Source organism: Bombus flavifrons, chromosome 3, assembly GCF_040668555.2.
Source record: "Bombus flavifrons isolate JBK064 chromosome 3, iyBomFlav1_principal, whole genome shotgun sequence".
NCBI lineage: Eukaryota > Metazoa > Arthropoda > Insecta > Hymenoptera > Apidae > Bombus > Bombus flavifrons.
Window position 1 is genome coordinate 13,175,319 of NC_138444.1, and position 27,124 is coordinate 13,202,442.

Sequence of the window (27,124 nt, forward strand, 5' to 3'; positions counted from 1 at the left end):
TGATGGAACCTATATATAAAGGTCTTAAAGCAAACGCGAGAAGCTGTAGTTTCGCTGAAGATTTGCACGCGCTGTTATATGAAATGAATCCTTAAACAGCTCTTTCATGATGTAGCTCGTTTATGGTTTTTCCTTGTTCGCAGATTAGTTAGAAACGCTGCAATAAATAGAGTTCTGACCTAAATCTCACATAACGCGTTACGGGGTCGTTTAAAACGAACCAGAAGCGAAAAGCAGGATAAGGAAGGAAATCAGCTTTTTAAAGTACCGTAAAGAGGATGGTGAGAAACGTGGGACGAGTTTATTCAAAAAATCACGCGACATCATTTTTCAAACGATTCCATCGACAGAGATTGAAAGATCTATAAAATATCGATTACTGCAATTGCAATTACTGTAATTATATACCTTATAAAAAAAAAAGTTAACGAAAATGTAAACGTTGAATTTAAAAGTTTAGAAATCTTACACGCTTGAGGTCGACAGTTATTTCGATACAGTAGAAGAATATTGAAATTATTTTATCGAAATAAACATTCACAAACAATACAGAAATCCGTCAAATTTATTCAAAATACGTTTTTAATTAGGTTTCCAGGATGATCTTTTGCTTCTTGAACCGTCATAGAGGGAGTGTCGTGATTGACGAATGTAGCGATCGGCTGCTGGCGTCATCGTGGAAATCATCGTATCAGTGTTATCGACACGTAATAGCGTCCATCCAAAACCTTAGGTGGCTAACACCCTACCTTTGTTTGCGCCATAATCTCTGAAACCCTGTCACTTGCACCTATTTACACATATGTACATACATGTACATACACACACACTTGGAATTTCTATTTGCACACGTCAGAGAATAAATATTGTAATATACAGGGTGCTCTGTAACCGACGCATAAGGGAGACTACACACCGAGATAGAAATAGAATGTTCCCGAGAAAGCGATCTTCGACAGAATTCTGAGTGAGACAAGGGGTTCATCGCGATTTCATAGCGAAAATACATGTATACAGGGTAGTTGGTAACTGGTGGTACAAGCGGAAAGGGGGTGATTCTATGCGAAAAAAGAAGTCGAAAACATAGAATAAAAATTTTTCGTTCGAGGCTTTGTTTTCGAGAAAATCGACTTTGAATTTTCGCTTGGTACGCGTGTGGTACGTTATAACGGATCTCACTGTAGATCGTTGTCTCGATGGAAAAATTAAAAAAAAAATTAAAAAAAATTTTTATTCTATATTTTCGACTTCTTTTTTCGCGTAGAATCACCCCCTTTCCGCTTGTACCACCAGTTACCAACCACCCTGTATATACATATATACATATGCATCGAAAAAGTGGTATCCTTTTTACTGTTTATCGGTCGACAGCCGGAGCAATTGACCATAGTGGTTGAGATAAGCAATATCGTATTTTCGGCCGTCTTTGCTGTGGAAATGTTGCTGAAGATCATCGCGGAGGGTCCGTTCGGTTACATAAGCAACGGATTCAACGTTTTCGACGGAGTCGTCGTGGTGCTCAGGTATGCGAATAAAACGAATAAAACAACACTTTGAAGTTTTTCTAAAAAAAAATGTCGAACAAACACGTATCTCTGAAAGCTAGAAAATTTGATAAATTTACCGATAGACAAGACATTGATTCCATAAAAATACATCGACTACGAACTTTTCCCAAATTTCGCTGCGAATATTCCTTATAAACCGATGCTCGTGACATCGGTAGAATTCAAAGCAAAAATTTGGAAGAAAAGACTCGAGTCTTTCGTATTAACTTAAAATATAAAGAAACTCAAACATACCTATTCATTAGAATCGAACGGATAATTCCAAAGGTTCGAGCATTCGAAAGGTCTGTTAATGTAAGAGTTACGCGTTATATCGCACGACAATGTATATGCAAAAGGAGGAATTTTCTGTTGAACGTCTAGCGTGGTGGAGATTTGTCAAGCGTTCGTTGAGGAGAGGAGCGGAAGTTCCGGGCTGAGCGTGTTGAGGACCTTCCGGCTACTGAGAATCCTCAAGCTCGTGCGTTTCCTACCGAACCTCCGGCGACAGCTGTTCGTGATGCTGCGCACCATGGATAACGTTGCCGTATTCTTTTCCCTTTTAGTACTTTTCATCTTTATATTCAGGTAAGTTGTTCCCTTTCCCTTTAGGCAACCAGTGCCCGGGAATTGTGCTCGCGGTTGTCGGCCACGTCGTCGTCGGTCTTTAAAAATCGTCGAGATGCACGTTTCCAGGATCGCGGTTCGCGTCGGCCATCATCGTCGCGATCACCACGCGGACAGTTATCAATCGTCGGATCGTAAACGCGTTTCGTGTTCACGGACACGGACTTAACGTTGCGCGTTACTTCCGTTCAGATAATCACCTCATCAGCATAACGTTTGCATGACAGCCAAAGCGAATTGAAAGATCACTGGATTATCGATGGACTATCACGAATTGTGGAGAGACTAAAGAAACAGAGCTAAGTTAAGTGTCAACGAGACCGTGTTTCGATCGAATCCTCGCTCGATGGCGCGACGTGCAACGATAAGGCGAATTTATATTTGCACGCTTCGTATTCGCGTCGCGGTTGATTCGTCCGCGGTGAAAGGGAAAGATGGCAGCCAGGATATTTACATCAAATCGTTGAATTTGTTTCGGTGGTTTTCAAACTGACGATTGAGATAACGAGCGTTGCGGATGAGTTGACGAGTTTAGGTTTTTACGGAAGAACGTCATAAAATATTAGAGACAACTGTTTCGTTCTTCGGTTCGTCAAAAGTAGAGATATATCTACTGAGATTGATCTATCGTACTAGATCTTGTTACACCTTTCACCGTGCGACGAGCGATCCGCGATGCAAGCGTAAGAGCGTAGAGTCTAAATTCGCGTTTATCGCGTTCCTTCAGATATTCCTTTGGCGACGTTGTTCATCGTAGAGAAACGCGTTCGTTTCATTTGATTGATTCAAGGGTCTCGTTGACATTTATTGTCTTTTGAGAACAGCTTCTTGTCCGCTTCCGAGCTTCCACAGGAGCTGGGGCTTGTATGTCACTGCTCTTCGAACACGAAGTGTATTAGGTGACTATGTCTTCCGTTTTATACTCCTTTTGTCTTTTCTCTTCTTTATGCGCTTTTTTATCTTCTCTCACGGCATATGGATCGCCGCGTAAATTGCATCTCACGTATTATAGATGAAACCGAGTCGCAGCAGTTCTCTCGTTTTACATTATTTACCACACTGTTGCGTTTGCGACTGCAGCGTTTTCTGACGTTGTAATGGTAATGAACGATGGGTGTTTGTTGGCACGTGTCTACGAGGAGTGTCTTGTTGGCCCTTTCTCATGGCTTGAGGCATCGAACGTGTATATTATTATTATATACTGTTTCTTTTCTCATTTGTTTATTTATTTTTCTACCATTTTTTTTATTATTATTATTAGAGGACACCTATTATACATATGAATATCGATATGAATATATATGTATACATATATATACATACACGTATATGAATATGTATATATATGTATATATATTTTCATGTGTGCATGGTGCTTTTCATCTAGCGACGAGTATGAGAGCTATATGTATATATATATATACTATTACCTATTAATTATTCGTGTATTCGTACGTCTTCTTTCTTATTCTATTGCCCCGTTCTTCTTCCTTTTTTTAATGCTATGTACTCTCTAAGTGCCTACAAAGTGCGCCTCGGTGTGGTCATCGATATTAGACAGCTTGCGAATGGATAAATATGTATCTCTTTCGGTTATTTGATTATGCTGCGAACACGGCCTCTCGCTATCCCCGCGGGTTTGACACGCGTCTCGAGATCATCCGACGGTCGATCGATCGTTCGTCGCAATCGCCATCGGCTTCGTGTTATTTTTGTTGCCATCGTCAGTCCGTTTGATGTCTGATCTTATTATCCAGGGACTAAGGTGTGCGTCATTTTTTTAAACTGAGGATATTTTTGAAATACTTTGATTCTTCGAACTACGTGCCATCATAGGATATTCTTTTTCTTTTACATTTCTTTTCTTTTTTTTGTCCACGCTTTTGTTTTTCGATCTTTCGGCGAGAAACGCACAGGCGATCAGATGGTATTCACTATCGGCCAGAAGCATGAGCCTCGTTGCTAGTTTTCATGGCAGACTGTTGACAAGCTGTGTGTGTTATTAAATGTGGCAAATTAATTTCCTTCGTAGCAACTACCGCTGCAGCATTACGGGTCGGTGAGTCGAGTTTCGATCTGTTCGAAGGCGACTTTCGAAATGTTGCGACATTAGGCGTGGAAACGATACTGTCCTTTCAATTATTCTATTTTTACTTATTATATTCTCTATAGGTTTATTGTTATTATTATTATTATTATTACTTTGGAAATGATTCACGGGAAGGAACTGAAATTTACATAGGTCATTCTTCGACAATCGTTTATTTCGAAAGAACATGAATTGGAAGCGCGATTCCTAATTCTTATTTATATAACACTTTCGCCAAGGTTCTATACTTTTGGCTGGTAGTATATACCACTGTCGAGATAGTTCCAAATCACAGGATCAATAAACGGAACTATCTTTAAATTTTTAAGCAAACATATTAAAACCTATCAGGATAATAAAATGCCTAAGTAAAGCCAATAGCCATAAATTATAAATACAGATATACGAGTATCAACTATAATCCATTCGAGAAGATTTGGCTCTTTTTTAAAGTAGATTTCTACCGGCTTTCACGCAAACAGAATTACGCACGCGATATTCGTTTGGACGAATTGATATTAATTTTGACGTTAGTCTGCGTTAGCATACGCGCTGTAACGTAGGACGAGCGCACCGTCATCAGACTTTCTATACGATTACTTGTTAAGTGACTCGATTTACCGTAGTCGAGAGAAGCTTCTCTATTTTTTCTCCAAACTAAATTTTTTTTCTTCCTCTATCAATCTTGCTACCCCTTCCCGTCATTATTTCCTCTGTCCCTCTCTCTCTCTCTCTCTCTCTCTCTATTCCTCTCTCTCTCTGTCTCTCTCTCATTCTCTTTCTATCTCACTCTCTCTCATTCTCTCTCTGTCTCTCTCTCTCTCTCTCTCTGTCTCTCTTTACATCCCCACGTTCTTACTTCACTTCTTTTTTCTTTTCCCTACACAACTATCTGTCTATTTATCTACCTATATATTTACGGATAAGGAAGTACATTGCACGTTTCGTTGTGTTGTAGTATTCTCGGGATGAACCTGTTTGGTTGCAAATTCTGTGAAACGATGAAAGGCAGCTCTGACGTCGAGTGTGATAGGAAAAACTTTGACTCGTTACTCTGGGCTATTGTGACGGTGTTTCAGGTACCTACAAAGGATACTTTTCCACGTATCTCTCGAGGGCTTTATTTTCCTCTATATAGTGTATATTATATATTATATATATTATAATTATATTATATATATATATATTTATTCGTATATATACATATTAACGTTACATACACATGCAACCACGTATGCTAAGTTACCTCGATATATGTATATATGTGCACATATATATATACATATATGCCCTTATATACAATAATACATATATACGTATGACATATACAATATATCGTCACATTCGTCATTGAACGGCCGAAAGACGTCATCTGCTACGTTTATGATTATCGCGAGGCCTTAAGGTAACGTATGAGAGATACATACACGAAACGAAAATTATATACTCTATAATGGCATGCAGAGCCGTATCGAGGTAGGAGGAGGAGGAGGAGGAGGTGGAGGAGGAGGAGGAGGAGGAGGAGGAGGAGGCCACGGATCATTCGAACGACCGTACCTGAGATGATGTTTCTTCGCTTTTTCTTTATTCGTCTTAATCCGCAGTCGCTGCTTAGCGAGAGTAAAGAAGTGCGTTTTTCTTTTTGTTTTTAAAAATGCGCCTCGCGGCTCTCACAATTGCCATCGCAGCGCGTCGAGCTGGCCCTCGGACATGCTTACGCTGCTTCCGATTCTTTAGCGTTGTCTTGCTTCCGTTTCTGCGCACGGTTTCTATTCGTTCTTTGCGCGAATCTTTTCACCGAAATTCAATTGTATTAAACAAGAGGGTTCTTTCTTGACCTGTTCGTCCTTTGTCGTCGCTGCTAGAAGATCGTTTTGCATCTAATGCTGGTAAAGGGTAATTGACCCTTTGCCTTCGGCCTGCGTCGTTCATTTGCTACTTCGAATCGTACAATGACAATCTCGGAGACGTCGTTTGTCACCGAGAGATTTTAGTAAATTTTTGTTATCAAAGGAATGTATCCTGGTCTTAAAATCGTTCAAATTGTCGTCGTTCCGATCGTTGTGTACATGGAAGTCCAACGAAGTTGGATTCTATTTACATAAACGAGGGATTCTTTTTATTTAATCGTACGAATTAAGGGGTTGGGTTTTTGAGAATATCGGTAATTTGACTGATTGGAAGTAACGTTCGCGCGAAAAGAGGTTAACGTGTGTGGAAACGTTTAGTAACGAAAGGAGCAAATACAAAGTTAGTAGAATCTTAATGGATCTAATTTCTCTATTTTCGTTACAAACAATCGCTAAATCTCGATGATATAACACGAGAGAAAGAGAGATTCGCGTATGAGACATTTAGAAACCGTTCAAGAAACGTGCCGATATACTCGACGAACGAAAGATCTTACATCACATCTAAGAAAATATTATTCTGTTTTTCATCGTAAAAGAAGAGCCAATAAAACCGGTCGTAGCACAAGAGTGTCCAATGACCACTGTGTCTTGCAGTTGTTCCATTCAGATATTCCACGATGCTGTCGAACAAACGATATTTTCGTGAAGAAACTACAGAACTGTGATATAAGCTCTTTGCTCGCAAGAAATAGCGATAAAGCGTCGTATCTTGCGTACGAAACAACGATTTTGCATCGAAAGCTTCGCATCTGTTATTGTTACTTGGTTGTGGTCGTCGCAAGTGCATAATATCTCTCACTTATTGTAGCCTGCTGCCACGAAATTTTTTTCACAAAATCTCTTCTCTGTGACGTGATCATCGATCGAACAAGCGACTGATACGTTTTTCACCTGTGTTTTTCTCTTTTTTTTCCTTTTTTTGCGTCCCGGTAAAAAGGTTGTTGAGAAATTTCCTCTGTTAAACCGTGAGACTGTTTGAATTGTCGCATCAGCATAGATGGAAAACGCCGACCTTTTTTCCCCCCGTATATCAGCGTTTTTTCCAGCTTTGATCGCTTTTACTTCGATTGATCGTACAAGCTCGTGCCGTGCATGTTAATTATCGTTCACATTCTATTATACGCTTTGCATGCTGGTACGTGTCCTTTCCCAAGTGATCGTTGTTGGTGTTGTTGTTGTTGTTGTTGTTGCTGCTTCTCATCGCTGTTGGCCCTGACCGTGTTTTCGATATGCACACATTTCCTTACAATATCTACATTCCATCATACGACATTCCGTTACACTGTGAAAAACGGCAATCCGGGTAATATACAATACAATGCGTAACGATGTTCGAGCAATTTTATCGCACAGGGATCTCTAACTTCAGCGCGACGCTATCTTGCACACGGTTGTTAAACTCCAAAATTCTCCGCTTACGGGCAAATATATATTTTCCCCGTGTAAAGATAAATATCGATTTAAAAATTCCCTATTTAAATCAGAACTAAGCGTTTTCTCGCTTTGTCCATATCTCCCGAATCGAGTTGAAACTATTCGATGCTGAATCTAACGTGAATTTCCTTAGATTAAAGCGCAATATGTTCTACTATATTTCCAAATAACGTCACTTTTATCGTTCGTCGTTCGTAATTCGATCATAGCCTGACCGACGATAGCGTGAATAATCCAAACTTCCTATAAATTACTTCATTTTTGTTCATATTCGTATTAATTACTCGATTCTCGTATTAAAGCAAAAGTTATAACTAACCGTGATTTCTTTCTTCGCTGAAGAAGGTAAAATCCCGGTTGCATCAGGGCTGAAGCTTGGCTCGCGAAATGAAACTGGCATCCAAGCCTGCGTGTCTGTATTTAAAGAAAAAGGTTGAAGCGGTAGAAGAGATAGAACGAGGGAGAAGTCGCATTAAATCTTTTGATCTCTTTCTGAATTCCGCTTGTTCCTATAACAACGGCACGTAAATGCAGGCAAAACTGTGTAAAAGTGCCCCACCCACTGCTTTAAATGGAACGACTGTCTTTTGATAGTGAAAATCTATAGGGTGATAAGTTCCGAAGGAAGAATCTATAATAAAGGAAAAACGATATTGTACAGGCCCGTAGCTCACAGAATTCCTAAACAATTGACATTTTACTTGGCGAATTAGTCGTCTCGTTATGAAAGATCGCCATAGCAACGGCCGCTCTAGCGAATCTCGCAAATATTCGATCGATAACTAAAACGTTTCGTTTTTCTCTCACCACGTATATAGATAAATGTTGTTGCGGTTATTTTTTAATTGGTTGCACGCGCAAATCTCTTTCCCATAGGATCGACCAGTGATTCTGGCAATCTTTTACAGCGAAATTATTCGAAATATTTGGAAAATTGTTCGTCGTACAGCAACGAGGAAGATCTACATTTATGCGACGGTAGGTTTGTTTCCTTTTTATATGTTTCGTCGATGAAAACAAAATCGAGTAACAATCATCGGATATTCCAACCACTATTGCCCTGATTTAAATAACCTTTCTCCTTTGAACGTTCATAAAGAAACCTTGTGTGTCTCGTAATTAGTTGTTTTAAAAATAGAGCCGAAAGAGGAGATTATTTAAGACCATTTCACAAGCAGTCCACAACTGCGGACAATTTTCAACGCGACTTGTCTCTGTAATATCACTGTAACATTCTTTAAGAAGTTATTCCTCCGTCGAGATACAAACAAACCCATTGGACCTAATATTTAAATAGATGATTGAACTTTCGATGCTATGAAATTTCTCTTTGCTCTATCCATTGGCAGAGTACATACTCGCAGTTTAGAGTGGCGTAGAGGAGTAGCACTTCTCGGCCATCTCCGCCATAGCCAGAGGGTTAAACCACTTTTCCGCCTGTATGCTCTGTGTACAAACGAGTATGCGCAACATTCCTTTCAAAAAGGGATGTATCGCGGATGAGATTTTCCTTTTGTCGGCTCTAATACATCCAATGATAATAAAATGATAATGCGTGTCAGGTTTGATTGGAAAGGGGCGCTTGAAATTTCCAAGATCGTAACTTCGACGAAGTTCCATTTCCCATTTCACGGATCTCATCTTTCCTTTCTCGCTTGTTTTCTCGTATCGATGAAACTGACAGACAGCGAGAGGTTAACGTTATGAAATTTTTTAACCACGAAATTCACGGTGTTGGACGTTTCCAAGGGACGAATCTGATCTTCTGTGCTTTCCGTTTATCGCGAAATTAATCACGCGACAATGTTAAAATCGCGAACTTTTGAACCGGCGAGTCTTCTCATCGTTTGAAATGGCAGAAATATTTTGGATCGGCTATCGATTAATTATTCGTCAGGCACCCAGTATATTCTTCGTTGTAACGATGCGACATAGCTAAACGTACGCGGTGTCTCGCTAAATATCCGACGAACATTCCTCGCGTGATTGGCAGGTCATTGCGAATAAAAAGTGAGTTGAATTTTTGTTTCGTTAATTGCATTGTGTCGCGAAACACTGGAGAGACATAAAAAGTATTCAAACAACGCGTATTTCCGCCATGGATTAACCGAGTTTCACGTTTCAAAAATGGACTCTTCTTCTACTTCTTGCGAAATAGCTGGGAACGTTTAGTTCCATCTATCCGATCTTCTATATATCGCTTAACTCACGTGGAATCCATTTATCCATTTTCTTCGCTTTTTCTATTTCAGTCAAGTGACAAATAATGGCTTACTTTCGTCTGAAACGTCATTTATCTTGCTGTTTGTCGTCGATTACCTTCAGTAACGTCCCTTAAAACGCCACCATCGTGTCGCTCCTTGACCTTCCTTTCTCTGACCAGCGATCGATCCGCATTTTTTCAGATAAATCGTTCCAACGATTCTATCGTTTCAAGGCAAACGAAGAGATATCATGAGATTTTATTTGAATTCTAAATTTTAGCCTTAGTCCTTGATCTTTGGTCGGAAATTATCCACATATCCTGTTAAATGTTACGTTGATATTTTGCGTGTGTTTCGAAGTTCCGAATCAACTTCAGGTATTGGGCTTAAGAAACGTAGTCGAGTTGAAAAAGTTAGCTTCAATTTTGACGACACGGTTAAGCGGCTTAAAATAAACGATGCTTAAGAACTTACTAATGCGATTAAGTTTTCTTCGCGAGGTATTGCCTACAGTTTCGCATGATTATTCTCCAGGTGCAGCGTCACAGAGTTTTCCGAAAGAAGAGGCAGCTGTGCAAGTTAGTAGCAGAGTCGAAATAAATCCGCTGAAACGAGCGAGAACGTTTCTGTTATAAGCTACGGGAAATTGTATCGTAACCCTTTCCCGATTCTCATTAGTGTCGTTTACATTGTACAATGAATTTGTCGCTCTTTAGAATTACTAAACTTCAACGACACGATATTCGATGACTCGTAACGATTCGCATCCTCGCGCAAAACGCAATAATTCTCCTAGTTGATTCAGAAATCATTTGTCAGACGTAGAAGAAGAATAATGAACTTAGCGAACCTTACGATTTATCAATTGCCTGAATGTTATCAAAACAGTTTCAGCTGAAATTTGAACCTGATTTGTGAGATCATTCGTACGACGTAACGATAAATGCAAAGAACAATAAATAGACTGGATAATATGAAATCGGTTAAATCGATGACTGGAACGCGATCGATATAATATCGTATAAGATTTCATTTTATCAAACGTAATTGGCCAGGTCGTTATAATATTTCCTTATGAGCAAATAATTTATAATTAACGATTCAAAGTGCGTTAAAATACTTTCCATTAAAAGACGAGCCGATCAAAGACCGCGTTGAAAGCGAAGAAGCATTTAGGGATTATTCTTTAACGCGGGTATCAAGTCCATGAATCAAGCAAACTTTTATGACTACACAACGAAAGGCTAGCTCGTTATTCGGGAGAATTATGCGTGCCGATTTATCGAATCAATTCTTTCTTCCTGCTCTCGTGGGAGCAATTTCAACCGTTACGCGCCAACAATCGAGCGCGAAATATTTTTAACCGGTACATCGAGAAGGATGGCAAGTATTCATTCGGTAAAATAAATCCTCCCAAACGGCCGGCAAGTAGCCGTAAATTAAAAAAACACAGCGACGCGGATCGGAAATCTGCGAGCCCCGAGTTAATGTTGAACAGTTGGAGCTCCCTGTGCCATGATATTAAAAAAATAACGTGTATGTATGCGATCTATAAATAACGTGGTCGGATGAAAATGATCTTTAGCAATGATACACGTTCTTATAGACGCGAGGAGTAAGCGCGCGAGTAATCAGAGACGCGATAAAAGCGAGAAACAAAAAAAGAAAAAAGAAAAAAAAATGAAGAAAAAAAGAAAGAAGAAAAAAGGAAGACGTTCTATTACCGTCACAGGTTCCGTCACGCCATGAATTTTTTAACAGTGTAGCAACGTCTCGAGCCTTCCGCGTCATTCTTCTCTCAGTCAGTACTTACATTACATATCGGTGTCATTGACGTTCGTAATTTCTCTATACGTGTTTGTTTATCCGACTTCGACTCTTCGGTTGCGCATTTTGTATCTCTAATTCATTCGATTGTATTCACACTGTTTCTGCCATACCTACTCTGACTGTCTTTTCTCTCTATCTCTATCTGTCTCTATCTTGTTCGACTTTTCACTTTGTGTTCCAAAAAGAAGAAAAAAATAAATAAAGAAAAAATAAAAAAAAAATCGAACATCCGACGAACCTGTAGGAGGGAAGGGGGGCAAAGAAAGAAACGATACGTCGCGCGAACACGAGATATAAACACGTAAAGCAGAGTCTCAATGCGTGTCGGCTTAAAAATCGTCGCGTGACACGTCCGTTGAACCGAATGAACAGCAGATTGTTTCAAACGAGAGAGAGAGAAAAAAAAAAGAAGAAGAAGAAAAGAACAAATAGAAATTAACACGTTAGAGAGAAAAGAGAAGAAAAAAAAAGAAAGAAAAGAAAGAAAATAAGAGGTACAACCGTCTGCCACATGTAATTTGCGTACGATTTCCGTACTATTAATATCTCTCCGTTTAGCCGCTGTAGATAGACACCTTTATTTACCCGATACCCAAATACCCGTGCCATTCAGAATTCCAGGTAGACTTATTAATTTAGAGACATATATATGAGATACGTAACAACAATATTACAGATACTTGCTAATACCGATAGCTAGTGTGTACTTGTGCAACCAGCCGCTAAAAGTTCGTTTCAGATTTTTAACCTTACTTATATTTAGAGATTATTATTACATTATATTATATATTATATACATATATATATATATTTACGCTTTGCCGTTTTATTTTATCTATCTCCTTTTTTCTTTTTTGTTTTTTTTTTTTTTGTTTTTCTCCGTTTTCTTTCTCTCCTGGTTTTTTTTGTCCGAATAAACGTCAACCGTGACATTCTGCAACGACAGGTACATATATTTCGCCGCGGTTCTATTAGTTTCACTTTTCGTCATGTTGCAACCGACGTAACTGAATTGAAATTTAAAAATTATGTTTCACGCATACGGTGTATCTTTGTCTTGGAGTACGACGCAGACGTACGGCGCGTTATCCGATACGATAAATTCGTATTTATAATAGCGAACTGGCATCAGAGTGCATCAGAGTATCGTTAGATACGTACAGTTGTTGAATAACGATGAATCAACGAGGCGAAATTTAGCGCGATGAGATGGTAGTTCTCGTCCGCATCGGATCTTCGAAGCAAACGACACGTATTCCAAACAAAAAACGAATATCAATGTCGATTTCCTTTTTACCGATTCTGTTGTGTATTGGATGTTTCAGAAGAATTGGACACGAGTTCGTGTACAAGTTCCATGCGTGACAGAACAAGAATACCGAAACGTATCTTTGCATATTTTTCTTGGCCATACTATTCGGGTTAGTTTGTTTGTCGATACGTACATCTCATTTATTTTTGTTGTCATTTATTATCATTTTATTCGGGACTCTATTTTCTTCTTGCTCGTATCGTGCATATAGTTTCGGAAGAGATGGTACTTTGTTGTCGTGTAACGGTACAACGATCGTTTTAATTTACAATTCCCAATTGATTCATCCGGTCTGTCGCAACAATTGAATTTACTGAATTTCAGTTCAATCTCACGTCGACGTTGATATTCGTTTAAGGATATTCAGGGTGGTTGGTAACTGGTGGTACAAGCGGAAAGGGGGTGATTCTACGCGAAAAAAGAAGTCGAAAATATAGAATAAACATTTTTTTTTTATTTTTCCATCGAGACAACGATCTACAGTGAGATCCGTTATAACGAGACGCGATAAAGTGCACGCGTACCGAGCTAAAATTCAAAGTCGATTTTCTCGAAAACAAAGCCTCAAACGAAAAATTTTTATTCTATATTTTCGACTTCTTTTTTCGCCTAGAATCATCCCCTTTCCGCTTGTACCACCAGTTACCAACCACCCTATATGTGTGGGAAGAAAAGTTTGCTGCATATTAAGAAGCTTGAAGAATGCCCGAAAGTAGAGTTTGAGAACAAGTTGTTGCTTATGTATTTTGTCTAATAAAATTTCCACTATATTTGTCCAAACCTCTTGTTCTCAAACATACATACGTCGTTTGTAGACAAAATTTCGTCCAATTCGTTCGATATATTCCATATCCGTCGGTAACGTCGATCGTAACGCGAAACACGGCATATGACGAGAATTTATTCACGTAAACGACAATTTTATTATCCACAGACATTAATCTAAAAATTTTCTTTTTACTATCAGAATTCAATTAATGCAATTTTTCTTCCGCAATTTTTATTACTATCGCCGTACAGTTTTTCCTTACAATTTATACACGCAGCTTGTGTAATATTCGCTTGGTAACAACGTATATATAATATATACAAGTTACATGACACACGTACGCCTGTTTGTTTTCTCTCGTCCGAATACAGGATACACGGCATTTGTACAAATGGACAGACACCGCCGATCTTGCAGAATGTGACTGTACAAGCTTCGAGTGACAGTTGTTTTTGCTGTTCACCCGATATACCTGCTTAAACGCCCCGCCCGCCAAGTGTCTTCGTTCTCCTAGAGTCAATTGTTATTTTTAATCGCAACGATTCGTTCGATTCGACCGTGTCTCCTTTTATAAAACGTCTGTCATCGAATCGTATAATTCGTCGCTCGATATCCGTCGATTCGATTCGCTTATTTATTTATTCGATTATTAATTGATCGTTGTTATTATCGTTGTTTGTGGAAATATTTGTTAAGAAGAATTTCATAAGTCGAATGTTTCGATCTCTTTTTTTCTAACGGCACGAGAAAAGAATTTGAATTTGTCATTTGAGACAGATACGTTTGTCAAGCTTCCAAACGGTCGATTGCATGACGATCTTACCATATTTTACGACTTTTGTTACGCTATGCGATGATATCTGAGGTGGACGGTGGTCGATTGAAAATTAGCAAGAAAATGTTAAATATTCAATTTAAATGCGAAATAAAGGGAAATCGATATTAGTTCGGAAGATATTGTTAAAAGATTGAGACCTATTTAGGTTAATCGAAACCGATAACTGTACTCTGCCTGGGTTTTTACCCTTTCACGGTGCAATAAAGCGACCAAGAATGCAGAATGAATAATTTCAAAATGATCTCTTGCACTTCTACCGTCGAAAAAGCAACGTATCTTTCAACCTTCCATAAGAAATAATTATTAATGAATGCGTTACGTACGCGACGGTGAATATACTCACAGTGCTATACTACCTTCGTTTTCCTTTTGTCTCTTTCGCGCTACATCACGAAAGGGTCAAACCATGCGAGAGGACCACGAACACCGTGAAAAGAATTTTTCAGCCACCTAAATACTTTGAAAGAAAACAGCCGTGTTGAACGCTACCGCGACTTACCCTGTACGCAGTATAGTTTGCTTGAAACTATACGATACCCGTTTCAACCAGTTTCCACTAAAATCAACATTAACAAAGTCGTGGAAATAGTTTCCAGCGACGCTGTCCGTTTCACGTGGAAACAGTTTAAAAGCTCGGTCATCGAACAAACAGCCGACGCAAATACTTAGCCTTAGCTGTCTCGACGAACTAGACAGCGCCTGCACCATAATCCGCAGTTTCCTTAAATACGTATTCAATCTCAGTTTCTATTCTAGCTCGGAGGTAATTTTCCTGGCGATGAACAATGCGCTAACTAACGCAGTGGCGAACAGCGGCCGCAATTCCGCCTGGAAATTACCGCTTAAAATATTCACGGCCATATTCGAACCGACATCCAAAGCGCCGCTTAAGGGATTACGTAACCCGGATACGTATTTTTACCATAGCTTTACATTCGAATCGCGCCGGCCGTTTTCTCCGTTGTACCTACAACCTGCCCCGCAGAAGAAGATCGATACTATACAAATTCAACGCCTGTTCGGCTTTTCGTGCTCTCACGGGTTTATATACGCTGACTCGACAAAGTATTTCCACGCTCGTCGTAAACAATTTTTATGCATATATCGCAGTTACTTTTTGAAATTTCATTAACCATGGTGAGACAGCACTGTCGTGATCGTATTGAGAAGTAAGAAATTTGGAAGCAATTTCGAGGCGTATATGTCGTATGTGTAATATCTTGTAATTACATATTGTGTACACATACGTGTGCCTATTATATATTAGGATACATCTGGATATATCGGGTGTCGGGAACAAACTCGTAGTACGTGTTAGTGAGGTCAGGTAGATGGTAAAAGTTCGTACGAACTTACGTCCGAAGATATTTCGTTAAAAAATTACAAGCGTTCGAGAATTTCTGGGGAAGTTGTTCTTCGTTTGACGAAAACGCGAAACGGAAGACCAGCTTTCGCAGTGTATTCAAAATACATTTACTAATATCTCTGTATCGGCAGGACTACTCGAAAGAATTCGTCACTCAGTTCGACGAGAGGAAGCCTGAATCCTCGCAGAAAGAAGAAATTTTCAACGTTTATTACAACTTCCAAAACGCTTAATAGGAGCTTAAGAACGCACATAATTCCTCGATAAAGCATCTTCGGACACAAATTTGTATGAAGCTTCTTTTTATCTGCTTGGCTTCGGCAACACGTAGTACGAATTTTGCCCCGATCTTCTCCGACACCCTGTAGATACGTCGATACACTTAATACGGTTAATACGACACCAACGTAATCGTAAAACCGATTCGACCAATATACCACGACAGTCGTGTTCCGCCATACCTTTAACCGAAAATTTCCAAACGTTTTACACGATATACACTTGATACGTTCTACAAGAGCATAGACGTAAGCTACAACGAAAAAGTTCGGTCGAATCGAGTGGATGTAAAAAGTACGTGGACAGATCGTTGGAAATGGAGCGAAAGGAAAATGGAAAACGAGATATCTGGCTTTACGAAAAATTCATAGAAATGTGAAAGAAAGAAGAAACGAAGACGCTTCACGGTGTGTGTGGCAACCGGTATATCCCTTGTCCCCAATTTCTTTCTCGTTCGTCGTTCATCGCGGTGATACTTTAGGCCAGCGGATTGTCTCGGTTGCAGCATCCTAGGGATGTACCTGTTCGGGGGTAAGTTTTGCATGTGGGCGGACCGGAGTCGGCCCTGCACCTGTGCCGAGGTGGTCTCGCGGCACCCAATGTGTCGCTGTGATCGCAAACATTTCAACGACATCGTCTGGGCACTTGTCACGGTCTTTCAGGTACCACTGTTCCCCACTCTCTTACACCGAAAAAAAAAAAGATAAAAAATAAAAAATACACTACTGTATATGCGCTAAGTATTTATATATGCACATGGTATTTCTATATCTACACCTATATCTATAATCTTTAATCTTTATCTATGCCTATAATCTATTACTATTTCCATCTCCATCTCTATGTCTATTGTTCTATCTATATATCTATATGTCTATGTTGATGTCTGTGTCCACCTATATCTCTATATCCAGATATCTATGATCTGCATCTGTACCTGTAACTCTGTATCTATATCTATATTTATCCATATCTATATCTATATACGTATATGTACGTGTCACATAATATTATGTACAGTTTTCTCTGGCTTTTTCGCTCCATCGCGTTTCCAGCTCATTTTCTTGATATCGCGCGATCGAAATATATGCATATACGGACATCCTTTACTTTTTGTCCTATCCCTATTCTCTTTCTTCCTTACTCTATTTCTTCTCTCTCTCTCTCTCTCTCCATTCTTTCTGTTTCTCTTTTTTCTCTCCGTTCTTTCTCTTCCTCTATGCCCATCTTTGCTCTACACACGGCTTAATTAACAACGCGTTCGTAACAGATCAGCAACGCGTCGACGAGTTTCTCTCTCTCCGCCGCCGAGTTTCTTCTCTTCTTTTCTTTTTCTTTTTTTTTTTTTTTGTTCTAACCGATACGTTTTTTCCACTGGAATTTTTTCATTCTCGGTTGCTTTCCCTTCGGATCGTCGGAGGCTCGTCAGTGATTTCTCGCGACTGCCGATAGAATTAAACGGAGAGTGAATAACGATTTGTTTGTCGCGGCGATTAACACGGTTCGTTGTCGGCCCGAGAGCAGTTAATCGATTACACGGATTACGTTACGCTGTCGCGTATCATCGTCTTACCCTTTTTGAATAAATAACCGTACGTTGTTGTGATGCTGGTTGCCATGTTGTAGAGACGCCGCGGCGAGAAAGATCAAAATAAAATCACCTTTGCCGAGAAGAACGCGGAGAGAACGCAGAGAGAAATTCGCGATTAAGCGGCCGCAAGTAACTGACATTCCATAGAGTAAGAATATCGACCGGATACTGATCGTACATTGCTATCTTTCATCTGTCTTCTCCTCTTTTTCTTTTCGTTCCCTTCAACTTATCACAATGTGTAGAACTAGCGGATAACGATGATTTACATAAGCTAGTTCCTATTTCTAAGAATACACGAACGATTGTATTATTACTATTAAGAGCAATTAAATAGCAGATTCAACAAGACAGAATAACTTTCTAGCTTCAATACTTTTGTTTGTCGTGAATATAGAAACATTCTGTTTTGCCTATCGTTTGAAGCGTAACCATCGATCGCTTGTGTTGCGTATAAACAGGCATTTTCCATTTTCCTTTTTACATAGATCTTGACGCAGGAAGATTGGAACGTCGTGTTGTTCAATGGTATGCAGAAAACGTCTCATTGGGCGGCCCTCTACTTCGTCGCGTTGATGACATTCGGCAATTACGTCCTCTTCAATCTGCTCGTCGCCATTCTCGTCGAAGGATTCTCCTCCGAGGTACGTTTGTCGCTAATTTACGTTCATTTGCTGGACAATTCCGGCGCAGACCAGAATTATTAACCACGTTATTAACCACATAGAGCGACTGAAATTTGATCGAGAATTTATCGTAAATCCACCCTCTAATTAATTAAACGAGTTTCCTGTATCCGAGTCGAGTGAAATTAAGAGTCTAACGATTAAAACCGTGACATCGAATATCTAGTATTTTGCTGTCGTCTATCGTAACGTATAAATCGATTTGTGGTTACTGGAAATTGAATAAAATTCGCGAATATTTTACAACTCGATTATACTCTATTGATCATCGATATAAACGTTATAGTTTTGGGCCAGTTCGTTCGGTTCACTCGCTGTGTACGGCGAGTTGCGAAATGTTATAAATATCGAAACATGAACTTTTCCAGAGAAATGAAAGAAGAGAGCGAGAACAGAGAGAGATGGCGAGACTCGCGGCGAAAGAAGCAGGCATGGGCAGTGACGATGGTTCCTCGAGAATATCGAGATCTCACTCGATCACTGATAGCGACACATACACACAGGTAAGAAGATCGATGTTGATTAATCGTCGATAGTAACCACGCGACCGCTAATCTCAGAATTCAACAGAATTTCCATCATTTAGCGAAAATGTTTCGACGTATAATCAAGAATAAGTCTCATAGGACGATAGGATCCGGAGAATCGTAAAATAATTGTAAGATCGTAGGATCCGGATGGGAGAAAAAATATCGATGAAAAAGAAAAATTAATAGAATCCTCGTAATTTCCATTTGTTTAAAAAAGAGTAAAAAAAAAAAAAGAAAAGAAACTTGCAAAAGAGACGTTGTAATTGTCTAAATTTCAACAATTGGATGGTGCCCTTGGACAGAAAATATCCCCTAAACGAGTAACGTGAACAAACAGATTCACTTTGGAATTGTTCTCTGTAAACATAGCGAGATCTCGTATGGATCGTCTTATATTCTCTGGGATACATTAATCATGTAAACAACAGCTGGTCCATAACTGAAAAAGCCAAAGATATTTGAAGTACAGTATGAGAACTTACAGGTTCGTCACGAGGTTCTTGCATCTTTCTCCTCTTCAGGCTTTATCGATCATCTCGGGTTATGTATACGTACAGGTTTGCGAAATATTCTGTGCAAGAAGCAATTTGTTGGAAGAAGAGAGGGTAAAGAGCAATCTATCAAAGGAGCTTTATTTATTGATCAGTGGACAGCTCCTATCACCATTAATCAAATTAAAATATATAAAGCACGCGTCTGCTTAGAATCTCCTGGCAAAAAAATTGCTTGCGTCGCTAAGGAAGACATAAATCAAACAATACTTTAGTTTTATACAGGATAAAATGTTTACTTTTCTTAGGAAATCGCTGAGTTTAGAATTCCAGGTTCCTCGAACGCTGCATTTACTTTCGTAGTTTCGACACAACGAGAGTACAGGTATTTGGAAGAACAAATATTTTCAGATATAAAATAGGAGGAATTGGGACGATGTCAAAAATATTTCACTATTTCCATCATATTTCATATTCTAATCCTTGAACTTTTTGCATAGCCATCCTCCTGATCTTTATCCTGATTTTACTCGGATTTTCAGTTCAGTTTCATTTTACTTTCCATTTTGATTCCGTGTTAACTTTCATTTTGATACCATTTTGGTTCCATTTTGCTTCTCGTGAATTTCCTAGAGGTTTGCTCCGTTTGCTTGTAATATGTTCTTGACGCAAGTATACATTATAGAAAGCTGCAACGAATAATTCATCTTTCGTGATACACGAAAATGATACGCCCATCTTTACGAATTTATCATCTTGAAGTATCCTCGTACAAGCGACTATCTGATCTAAAAATGAACTTCGCTTGTTTATCTGAACCAACATTGACTATCTTCATTCGCCCGAGTGTCTGCATAACTCACGCTCTATCCACTTGTCCATTTGTCTTTTGCTCTTATGCTCGAGCCAAGTGACGAATAATGGCTTACTTTCTATTCGAGCGCCATTTATCTCGATGTTTGTCGTGGATCAGTTTCGCTAACATCTCTTACAACGTTACTTTTAATAGCATACGTTCCTTTCAATTTATTTTCTAATATGAAATCACTAGCTTCCAATTTCACGAATCAACGTCAAAGTAATTCTAAAACATTTACTTTTGCAAACGTTAAATATATGTCTTTGGCGATTATTTCCGGTTTACACTCGTAGAAATAGATCACTCGAATTAATCAAATTTTTTCGAAATAAATCACACCGATCGTTTAACGGTACCGATTATTCGTCAACCTGTGAGACACAACGATCTTCGTCTCGAAGATGGCCACGTGCTGCATCGTATTTACTTGCGCATTTTTATGGACAGCACGTACATTTGTACGCGCGAGAAGAAAACTGAAAAACGATTTTATCTTAGCGTGTAAATATTTGAACGTAGGATCGAAAGAATTCGTGGCAGAGCGCTGAGGAGTTGCGCAAGTACAAAGACAACAACAGCAGGGAAAAGCAGAACACCGTATGGAAGCATCAGATGGACGAGCCAAAGTGTAACATTCAAAAGGAGAATAAGATGATGGGCGCTGCTGGACAACCACCGATAATTACTCACACGGCAGCCACCCCTCAGGATTCACCCAACACCACGCTCGATGTCGGCTACAGAGATCTAAATTGTCGAGCTGTTTATCCTACAGCGGCATTGTCCATCGAATCCATCGATCGTTCAGGCGTACGTGTACTATCTTTCGAACATCTGCGTTGTTTAATACGATGCTCGTATCGTGGCAAAGTGTAACTAGGCTAAAAAGTAAATTAATAATTAGTACTCGTTTCGAAGTAATTGCCACTCGGTAAATATATAACAAATATATCTGATCTATTTGAAGAAATAAATATTAGGTGAAGTAAAAAGTTCTGAGCGCTTTTTCGCTTTATTTCGACGATGAAATTAACATAGTCAAGATTATTCGATTTAGATTAAATATGCGCCGTTTTGTTCGATTACTTTTGTCCATTTTGAAGGCAATTTCATAATTCCGCGGTTGAAGAAGTCCTCGTCCCTATTGGTAAAAAACTTGACCAGCTCATTTTCACAAGCCTCTCTTGAGGCCAGTTTTGTACCATCAAGAAAATTTTGCAAAAACTTAAAAAGGTGATAATCGCTTGGTGCCAGGTCTGGACTGTACGGCGGATGCGATAGAACCTCCCAGCCAAGCTCTCGGAGCTTCTGACGCGTCGTTAAAGATGTGTGCGGCCTGGCGTTGTCTTGATGGAACACAACACCTTTCCTATTGGCCAATTCTGGCCGCTTCTGGTCGATCGCCTGCTTCAGTCTGGTCAGTTGTTGACAATAGAGGTCCGAATTAAGTGTTTGCCCCGATGGGAGCAGCTCATAATGGATGATTCCCTTCCAATCCCACCAAACACACAATAAAACCTTCTTGGCCGTTAATCCACGCTTGGCGATCGTTTGGGCCGGCCCACCGCGATTGGACCACGATCTTTTTCGGCTGTTGTTCTCGTATGTGACCCATTTTTCATCGCCAGTCACCATCCGCTTCAAAAATGGGTCGATTTCGTTACGTCTCAACAAAGAATCGCAGGCATCAATTCGGTCCAAAAGGTTCTTTTGCGTCAATTCATGTGGCACCCATACGTCGAGCTTCTTCTTGAGACCAGCCTTATGCAAATGGTTCCAAACGGTTTTCTGGCTAATCTTCAGTTCCTGGGCAATGGAATAAGTGCTCACATGCCGGTCCGACTCGACGATTTCCATGATTTTATCCACATTTTCGACGATTGGCCTACCAGAGCGTGCCTCATCTTCGACGTCCATATTACCAGAACGGAATCGTTGGAACCACCGCTTTGCTGTTGCATTCGATACTGTACTGGGTCCATAAACAGCACAAATTTTTTTGGCCGCCTGCTCCGCCTTTTCACCTTGGTCGTAGTGGTACTGAAGAATGTATCGAATTTTCTCTTTTTTTATCTCCATTTTCGAACGCTGTAACACACAACTGGCTTCACCGAACACAAAACTGACAAAGAACCTTTTTGATGCGTAATATCACCTTGAAATCGGTGTATACTATGACTCGATGCGATGTGCACATCGTGAGATATGGCTCACTAAAGACATCTAGCGAAAAACGCTCAGAACTTTTTACTTAACCTAATAGCAATTGTAATGGAATATTGGAATTTTCTAGCTTAACATTCTTTTATAAATGTCTGAATATTCTTATAGCAGGCTGAAAATATTCATCGACTTCCAGTAACTTTCTACGAAAATATTATTTTTCCAGAGTCAGTGTAGTATTCCTTCCGGCCTGTTGAAGCTACCAGACGTTTCAAATAAAATATCAACCAAAAACCTTATTGCCGGACAGTTTCCTCGACGAATAAGCCTCGTCACTGCTGTTGTTAATCCAGCAACGAGAGAATCATCCAGTTCAAGGTACGTGCGTCCCACCCGTAATATCTGTTTTCCACGAAGTACAACTTGAAATAAATTATACGAAATGCGAAGATGAATATAATCTTCCGACTCGTAAGTTACGTGACTGCTCCTTGCTACAGTCCGCCAAGGATACAAAGAGGTTACTCGTGGAAATTATCACGGCCATCTCTACGGAGGAAACGTTGGTCGCAATCGGAGGACGAACCTCTTAGTAGAGCTACTGTCCTAAATAACGGTCGAAGCACCCTACTCGGTTCCAATCCAACGTAAGTTGTGAATAAAATCAAGACGATATGCGTAATAAAAGGATATTTGGAAATAATACACACAGTGGTTACGAAAAGTATTTGTACATGCCGGATTAGCATTGGAAGCGTGGGCGTCTGAAGAACTTTCTCTCGAATTTGCCATGGTAGTCACAGTAAAGGTTTACTGATACAATTAGTTGCGATACACAGATTACAAATATTCTCGGCGATCGGATGGTCCAGATGTTGATGACAACGAATTCAGGTTCGATAACTAATCCACGGTCCACGGGATGACGAACGCCAACGTAATACACGATTACTCTTTCGATAACTCAATCAGCTTATATAGTCCTTTTCCCACTCCTCGGGTCAATCTCTGTTTTTGCTGCACAACTATTTCCTACTTCCGTTATTACACGTTCCTCCCGTGACCGTGGATACGTTCGGTGACTCATTATGTCACCTCGAGCCCAAACTCATAGTCATGAACCTTAAGTGCTCGCATCACTATTTCTTCGTTTATTGTTTAAATGTTGTTGTCGTAAACATCTGGATTAGGGTATTGGGTTTTCCGAACATTCTAAAGAAAGGTCCCGATGTCATCATCTCCGACATACATATTCTTATTTCTCTTTTTTTATATTAGTTTCTACGTTTCATTCTCATAGTATCGAACTTTTGTCATTTTCATTAAATGATACAAAATACAGTCGGATTTAGTTAGCTTGTAAAGGTAATAACAACTGTGGTGCTGTAGAAATATCTTTTGCAGCCACTGTGTGGCATTAATAAAGTAATACAGATAATAGTTGAATAATATAAAATAACGTTTAGGTATATTCCTTGGAGTGGGAGCTACAATTTGTTTGTTGACCCACCCTCTAGCTTAGGTTTTCATAATCCTTACGAGTTTTATACATGAAATTTTCAGTATGCATGTAACAGTCATAAATCTACAGAGCGTGCTTTTTAAATTTCCATCGCAACCTCAGATGAAAGAGTTGTAAGAAGCGATCGTTGCTATCTTCTTCGAAATTCCGACCAACTGCGGTTCCTTAAAAAAAAAAAAATTTCTTACGCGTCATCTAGTAAACGAATTCTTCCAACTTCTTCGATAAACTCAAGACCAATTTTTAAACAGCTACTCTGTTTTTAACTCTGTGTGTACTTTAGTACGCGACTGTGGAGCTTCACTATCTTACTGTAACCTTCTAAAAAAAAAAAAAAAGAAGTCGTTGTTTCAATTTTTAATCAGTGTAAAGCCGTGTAATTTTTTGTGTGAGTATACCTTGGTCGTATAGCCCCCACAGGGCACACTATTATCGCACAAACGTTCGCGTATACTTGTGCAATAGATTTGCATACCGCACGAGTATGCAGTTACGTGTGCAACCGGTTTAAGGGAAGTAACATCAATCTTTGTCAAAGATGATTACGGTCATCCATAAATACTTCATATTGGTTAACGACTCGGTCATTGCGTAATACGTGGCATAACTGGTTCGCTGTAACTGAAAATTTGCTAAACCATTATTTTCTTCCTCATTTGCATATGGTTATCCAGCGAAAAGGCGATGAAAATTCAATCGCAAGATTTTAGTTGCATAAAGCATAGCGAGTAGTAAAACTACATCGAGTAATGAGAATTAAAATACCATCGTTAAAGCGTAATAGAAAGATATCATTTACGTTGAAACTACGAGTGTACTATAGAAAGAAATGGTAAAAATCCATTCGTGGCAGTTCGTTCGCCAGTTAGGTTTTCAATAATTCATCATATCGCAACTAAGGTAAATTTATTTATGCACATAGTCAAACGTAATATCTACAAGTTAAATTACTAATTCTGTTTTCTTGTTCAATTATTTGCCGGAGAATGTTGTCGAGGCGAAATATGCAAGTAATGCAAATTGATGGTAACGTCGTATTCGAAACACCGATGTAACAGTAACGTAGTCCGCGATAAACGTTGTTCACAATAGATGATCATGTTTATGCTCCAGTTTCTCCTTTGCCGTGGTAATTTTCGCAAAATTACCTTTCAGTTTCAACGGCGGTTATTTACACGGTTCGATAAGAAACGACACGCAAAGCGACACACCGAATAATCGAACGACCGTCCTAACAAGCAATAATCGTAGTCTCAGCCCTAATAATTCCATCGCAAGCCGTAGCTCCTCTATACGGCGTTACACAGCAACGCCTAATCAGGTGAGTCTTGTCAAAAATTTCAAAACGCGATATTTCTTTTTCGCGTATATTAAAAGTCCAGATATCGAGAAAAACGCGTGTAGAAAAGACGCAAACGTATTTTCAAAATTAATCGTCGGTTGATTTTGAGATCGAATTGATTAAATTATTTCAAATTTGACATATTTTACATAGAAAATATGAAAATTTGTATCAAAATCGTAATAATACCGTAGGAATAAGAGTTACATTTTTACGAAGAAATTTACAAATATTAATCGTCAACACGACTTGATTTTCCAAGTAAAAGATATTCTAGCAATCAATTACGAAAGATAAACTTTGGTAATTCGTAATAAAGTAATCATGGGGATCAATATATTTTAAAGATGCGATGGATTAGCGATCTTTCGCGAAGGAACTCGTTGCGTGGAAACGAAAACATTCAGTCGCCGACGAGAAAAACTTTACCTCTAGACGAGGTGCCTATGCAATGCTCAACGGCACGTACAATCAATAATCTGTCAATGGAGACTGGTCCACTGCCCAGAATTAAACGACTTCCCGATCAAGATGATGACAATCCCCGTACAGACGAACAGACGCCTCCCTTGAATGGTCATGGTAGTGCAAGCAGCATCGAGAGAATTAAAAAAATATTCATGTTTTTTGAACCGAAAGGATGCCTTAAGGAACGTGATGATTACTCGCTTTACATTTTTCCACCGAATAACAGGTACGTTTGTGTGTGTGCGCGACACTTTATGTGCGATATTTTCTTAAAAAGAAATCTATTTACTTCAAGTATTTCGAAACAAGAAAAATACGATCGAATTAGTCAATACATTTTTTAATATTCCTTTTTTTTTTAAATGAAAATTCGATACAAATTTTTACTATGATTGAGTGTTCCTCGATTTGACAACGAACGATCGTTCCACAAATTGCAAACGTATTTACGTTTCAGATTTCGCGTTTTATGTCGGCGGTTAGTCGATCAAAGATGGTTCGATAACGTGGTTCTCTTTTTCATTGGTCTGAATTGTATCACACTGGCGATGGAACGACCAAATATACCACCGGATAGCGGAGAGAGACTTTTTTTATCCACTGCGAATTACATTTTTACCGCGGTGTTTGCTGTTGAGATGTTTATCAAGGTAACAAAGAAGTTTTGATATCTCTGCGAAAAAGAGGGAGAATATCTTCTACGAAAACGGATTACAATTTGTCGCAGGTTGTTGCATCTGGTATGCTGTACGGATCCGACGCTTATTTTACTTCAGGATGGAATATTATGGACGGAGTTCTTGTGATCATTTCCATAATCGACTTATCAATGTCCTTACTGTCGGCGAGTAGTCCAAGAATATTTGGAATACTGAGGGTACGTTTTTCTCTTTAACGTGATTCTAACCTAAATTGACTTTTACGTTTGTTTCTCTTCTTTTTCTTTCTTTCTCCCTTTCATTATATATAAAATGCGAAGAAAACACGCCAAAGAGATTTGCGCAGATTATATTCAACAGTATGAAATAGAATAAATTTGTTTTTAATCGTCGTATTTCTCTAATTAAATCAAAGCACTGATTTTCATTTGTTCCATCGAATTCGAATACTCTATATTTCACATTTTGATTTACGGTTCAATTTCACGAAACTTTCTACACAGATAGCATTTAATTTCGTTGGAATCTGCGTATACACAGGCACACAATTTACACTGTCTTAAAATTGAGATATTTTTGTAAAACGAGTAAATAATTAACCCTTT

General features: G+C 39.1%; 1 protein-coding gene across 3 annotated transcripts in view; it reads left to right on the top strand.

Moving 5' to 3' along the window:
* Ca-alpha1T (Ca[2+]-channel protein alpha[[1]] subunit T) overlaps positions 1-27,124 on the top strand; it is a 114,311-nt gene that overhangs the window by 76,370 nt on the left and 10,817 nt on the right. For 2 of the 3 annotated variants that reach the window (XM_069110374.1, XM_069110376.1), the window contains 12 exons: positions 1,372-1,523; positions 1,932-2,135; positions 16,714-16,870; positions 18,288-18,443; positions 18,854-18,988; positions 20,885-21,175; positions 22,755-22,906; positions 23,029-23,175; positions 25,206-25,371; positions 25,740-26,086; positions 26,318-26,510; positions 26,588-26,737. In XM_069110374.1, coding sequence (XP_068966475.1) covers positions 1,372-1,523; positions 1,932-2,135; positions 16,714-16,870; positions 18,288-18,443; positions 18,854-18,988; positions 20,885-21,175; positions 22,755-22,906; positions 23,029-23,175; positions 25,206-25,371; positions 25,740-26,086; positions 26,318-26,510; positions 26,588-26,737 — 2,250 coding nt within the window. Of the gene's footprint in view, positions 1-1,371; positions 1,524-1,931; positions 2,136-5,221; positions 5,343-16,713; positions 16,871-18,287; positions 18,444-18,853; positions 18,989-20,884; positions 21,176-22,754; positions 22,907-23,028; positions 23,176-25,205; positions 25,372-25,739; positions 26,087-26,317; positions 26,511-26,587; positions 26,738-27,124 lie in introns of all 3 variants that reach the window. The other variant, XM_069110375.1, reaches the window with a different exon arrangement.